This window comes from Crocuta crocuta, unplaced genomic scaffold (assembly GCF_008692635.1).
Source record: "Crocuta crocuta isolate KB4526 unplaced genomic scaffold, BGI_CrCroc_1.0 scaffold458, whole genome shotgun sequence".
NCBI classification, from domain to species: domain Eukaryota; kingdom Metazoa; phylum Chordata; class Mammalia; order Carnivora; family Hyaenidae; genus Crocuta; species Crocuta crocuta.
This window is the reverse complement of record NW_027531908.1, coordinates 1,060,402-1,065,293: the sequence shown is the minus strand read 5'-3', so window position 1 is coordinate 1,065,293 and position 4,892 is coordinate 1,060,402. Positions and strand designations below refer to the sequence as shown.

General features: G+C 64.8%; 1 protein-coding gene across 1 annotated transcript in view; it reads right to left on the bottom strand.

The window, feature by feature from the left end:
• The window catches only part of COL5A1 (collagen type V alpha 1 chain), a 130,513-nt gene that overhangs the window by 17,375 nt on the left and 108,246 nt on the right, over positions 1-4,892 (bottom strand). The window contains exons 49-55 of the mRNA XM_077774622.1: positions 3,992-4,045; positions 3,779-3,886; positions 2,756-2,809; positions 1,917-2,024; positions 1,288-1,341; positions 980-1,033; positions 51-104 (exon numbers count right to left, since the gene is read on the bottom strand). Of these exons, the coding sequence (XP_077630748.1) occupies positions 51-104; positions 980-1,033; positions 1,288-1,341; positions 1,917-2,024; positions 2,756-2,809; positions 3,779-3,886; positions 3,992-4,045 (486 nt within the window). The remainder of the gene's footprint in view (positions 1-50; positions 105-979; positions 1,034-1,287; positions 1,342-1,916; positions 2,025-2,755; positions 2,810-3,778; positions 3,887-3,991; positions 4,046-4,892) is intronic.

Here is a 4,892-nt window from a genome sequence, read left to right as displayed (position 1 = left end):
GGCCTCATGCGGGAATCTCGCAGGCAGGGGCTGTTTGCAGGATTATTTACCCGTTTTCCTGGAGGCCCAGACGGTCCCGGCTCACCAGTAGGGCCTGGGGATCCCTGGCGTCAGAGAAAGAACACAGGACGGGGGACTCAGGGCCGGTCAGNGCCCCGGCCGGCCCCTGCCTGCCACTCTCTTCCTCGGGGTCCCAGGGGAAGACACCCTGCCCGGAGCTCCGGGCGGGCCCGGGAACCCTGGCTCCCGGCCTCGGTTTTGTGACATTTTCAACGAGCACTTTCCCACCGCGAAGCAATTACTCTGGATACCAGTGGCCGCCCACGCCACCCCTGCACACATCGCCGGGACGGGGGCGGGCCCCGGGGCACGAGTCCTGGTCCCGAGTCCCCGCCCAGAGAGCAGAGGCCTCGCACGTCTCGGGGACTTGGCTTGGCGCTAATCTCAACGCGGCGCTGCCAGCCTGCACCCGAGGGCCGGGAGGCCTGGCAGCAACCTGCCCGGTGGGGGCGGTGGGGGTGAGGGAGACGGGTGAGGACCCTGGGGCCGTCCCCGAGGAAGGGGAGGCCCACCCAGGGGAGGCCCACTGGGGTCAGGTCCAAACCGGGCACCTGGGCCGGAAGCAATGTTTCAGAAACTCAGTGTCGGGGGTAAGAGGCAAGTCGAGTGTGATCGCGGCCCGAGGGGCTGAGCCCTTGGGAGGAGAGGCACCGACCAGGCAGGGAAGGCCGCCCTGACGTTCACGGGGGGGCCCGGGGCGGGCAGGGGCTCCCCGGGGACGAGTGACTGATCACCGCACGGCTGCCCCCAGCTTCCACTGGAGCCCTGCAGGGAGCTCACGGCGTCCTGTCACCCGGGAGAGTGGCTCCCGAGGGACCTGGGCTCCGGCTTGTCTCAGAGAGGAACAGGGCGAACCCCAAGGACACCCGACACCGTCCACCGGGCAGCCGGGGTCCCTGGAGGCCACGGGCGGACTCACCGTTTGCCCAGCCTCACCGTCGTCCCCTTTGTCACCAGGCGGCCCGTCTTGACCCTGAGGGGATGAAAGCAGGTTCCTCCTGTCTCCTGAGTCACGCGCCAATGCCCACGGCGTCCCCAGTCCCTTCCCGAGAACCCAGCTCTCTCCGGGCGGCCAGGCGGGGACACGTAAGCACCACCATCTGGAGGCCACATGGGAGAGCACCGTGCCCAGGAGGACTCAGAGAAGACAGCCAGGAAGGAAACACCGGCCGGTAAGGGCAGCGGAGGGCTGGCGGGGGCAGGGGCTCTGCGGCCTTGAGCACCTACCGCGGGGCCAGGCTCTCCGGGGGGGCCAGGGTCTCCAGGAAAGCCCACGGGGCCCTGAAACAGACAGAGAGGCGTGTCGGGGCCCTGAGCAACCGGGGAGCCGCCACCACGTCCCTAAGAGCCCCGGCTCACCCACCCCTGCAATGCCCTCCCTGTGACGGCAGGAGTGCGCCCACGGCCCGGAAGCCCCTGGGGACTACCTCGTCCCAGCCACACCCCTGCGCGGGCACGGCGGGCTCGGTGCTCTGCTCTCAGGGCACGCGGAGGAGGGCGGATGCGCCTGTGATTCCGCTCCCGGAGCTCCGGGCTGAGAGCAAGCCCAGACCTCGGGCTTCTAGAACGTGCCAGCAGAAGCCCCTTCGGAGGCAAAGCAGGACGGGCCACAGGACGGTTCCTGGGCAGCTGCCCAGGCACGGCACACGAGACCCTGACGCCCGCCCCCGCCGTCCCGCCGCACCTCCTCTCCTTCACCTCCACAGCCCTGCCTCAACAGCTGTGAGAAACCTCTGAGCTTTAGGAATGTTACCCTCAGACCCACAGCGGCCAGGAGCTCAGAGCGCCAGCAGAGGGTGAGAACGGCCCGCACAGAGCCCACCAGCCCCGGGCACCCACGTCTCCGAGTTACTCACGGGGCTGCCTTTGGGACCGTCGTCCCCAGGAGGGCCTTTGGGTCCAGGGGGCCCAGCTGCACCGGAAGGCCCCGACTCGCCCTTCTCGCCCCTTTCTCCTTTGGGTCCCTGTGGGGAAAGGCCAGTGTCGGTGGCCTCTGAGTGGCCTCGGTTCCCGGAGCGCCATGCTGGCCTCCGGCGCCCCCGTGCACACACGGGAAAGCGGGGGGCTCGGGGTCGGGAGGCCTGACCCGCTGGGCCCAGTGGGTCCCGGCAGCTGCTCGCACTCCCCGCCCGCAGCAGCTCCTGGCAACGGTCTGGCCCCCTGGCATTCCAGAGGGGACCCTTGGCTCCCAGGTGGGAGGTGCCGCAGGGGCGCAGGCCCCCCTCCCCCTCCCTGGTGCGGCCTCCCACAGGCCGTCTGACCCGCGAAGGTCAGAATGTTCCAGGTCTGGGCTGACGAGGGGACAACTGCCCCATGTTTGTGGCAGCACACGAGCCGGTCTGGAACAGACAAAGGTGACTTATGGCCTTTGCTCGAGGGCGTTCACTGTGAACACCTCCACACGCACGCACGTGCACACACAGGCATACGTGTGCACACACAGGCCCGCTTGCACACAAGGCACGCTCGCACACACAGGCACACTCGCACACACAGGCACATGCACACTCACACACACAGGCACACTTGCACACGTGTGCTCACGCCCCATCATGCACCCACGTGGTACAGTAACCCCACTGAGGTAAGGATAAGGGGAGACGTGGCTCCCATCTCATGGACGGGAAAACGGGGGCAGACTGGGGGCTTCCCATCCAGCAGAAGTCCATGGCGGGGGGACCCCCAGCCCACTCACCGGAGGGCCCCCCTCTCCGGGCAGGCCAGGCTCTCCAGCTTCGCCAGGCTCCCCCTAAGGAGGAAACGCGACATGGTTACAGTGGCCCCGGCTCGGAGCACTTAGCAGATCTCACTGCCATCGAGAAGGCGTGGGGCCGGGGCGAGGGCGCAGCCAGTGCACTCTGACAGCGCGCGGGGTTGGAGGGCAGGCCTGTCTGTGTCAGGGCGTGTGCTCATGCCGGCATGGGCGGTGATGGTCACACAGAGGAGGTGACCAGAGCACACGGGGTGTCACAGACGGCGCCACGGTGAGTCCTGGGGGACGACGAAGAGAAGGCCGTGGAAGGGGTGGGGGACAGCGCAGGAGGGAAAAGCGGGCTGAGGCAGGGAGGATCCAGCACCACGCGCAGAGGGGCAGCCGCTCCGGGCCACAAATTAACACTAATTTGTGGTCTTAGCAGGAGATGTTTCTCTGTAAGTTTCGTATCGTAAAAAACGGGCAGTGATGGAGGACTTCTTTCAGTTTAAGGGGCTGATGTCAGAAAGTTCTGGAAACGGTGTAGAGGGAATGTAAATGAATGGAGCACATTGGTTTTGTTCCTTTTATCCCAAGGAAGTAGGGTAAGTGCTCTGGAAGCAGAGCAAGGTCACGGGCACTTCAGTGCAGTCCTGCTGGCTGTACTCGGACCCCCGGCGCCCTCGCCCTGGAACTAATCAGATCAGGCGAGGACCCCAGGCCGCGGGAGGACAGGCCGAAGCAGGACGGTGAGCGCAGACGCCCCGCCCCATCAGGGCTGGACCGGGGAGGGCGCTGGGCCTTCCTGCTGGCGGTAGCGCCTGGGCGCTGCCGAAGGCCCCCGGGAACAGGGGTCGGGGCCCCTGCCTCCCCGGCACAGATCTGCTAAGTGGCAAAGTGCACTCGACAGGAACAGCCCCGCACATGCCTGTACCCGCAGCTGGACACGCGCACACACGCACACACCCCTGGGCTCCCACACGCACTCGCACGTCAGCCGCTAGCACAGGAAGGGGCGTGAGTCACCTTCTCTCCCACGGCGCCGGGATTGCCTATTCCGCCCGGAGGTCCTTGTGGCCCGTCAGCGCCTGGAGCCCCGGAGGGTCCTCGGGGGCCGGGGGGCCCAGGGGGGCCCTAAGGGGAAGGAGAACCACTGAGTACAGACAAAACGCAAACTGTAACCAAAGCGGAAGCGAGCCGCCGCGCACGGCCCGGTGGGCGTGTCCCGGTCACACTTACCATCTGACCCACGTCCCCCGTCTCGCCCTTCTCTCCGGGAGGTCCCGGCAGGCCCTGGGGACAGGAACACGGCAGAAGCTTACAGGTCAGCGCTGCTCCACCCCGATACTCACGGAGCTTTCACGGTCTCCCCCACGGCGCCAAGCAGGCCTCCAAGGGCTTCCAGCCAAACGCGGGGCCAGCCCCACGATGCCAGGTCTCAGAGCCGCAGGAAATCGTTAGAGAGAACTTGGAGATTTATGGACCAAGGCGCCTGCCGCACTGTCCCATTAAACAGTAAAACCTAATGAGCCAACAGCAGGGAAATGTCGGCATAAATCACGCCACCGCCATATGCTGGCATACTATGCAGTGACTAAAAATCATGTTTTCAAAATAAATAAAAAGGGACACGTCCAAAGAATATTTAGTAAGGTTGAACACGACTCGTAAAACGAAATGTGAGGAGCCGCGCGCAAACTTTCCGTACGCTTGGCACGACTCCGGTTGTGCAAAAGCTGAAGGAAATCACACGTGTGCATACGTGCATGTGAATTCACACACGTAAAGGTACGGAGATAAAATGTGCCTGGGCGTTTATAGCCATCGGTCCTGGCAGTAGGTTTGGAAGGCACTGTTTTCTCTCCCAATTCTTACCGCGGGTCCGTCGTTTCCAGCATCTCTGCGGTGAGCGTGGAAATACACACCACCGATCAAGAGAAGCAGATATGGTCACGTCTGCAGCCATGCGAATCTGCAGTGCTTCCAATTAATGAGGAAGCCCCGGAGGCCCACAAAGCCTGGTCTTAGGTTCCCCATTCTTAAAATGTCAAGAGAGGGGAGGGGGAGGGAAGAATAGAGAGGAGGGGAGAGGAGAGGGGAACGGGGAGGGGGGAGGGGGGAGGGGAGGAGAGAATGGAGG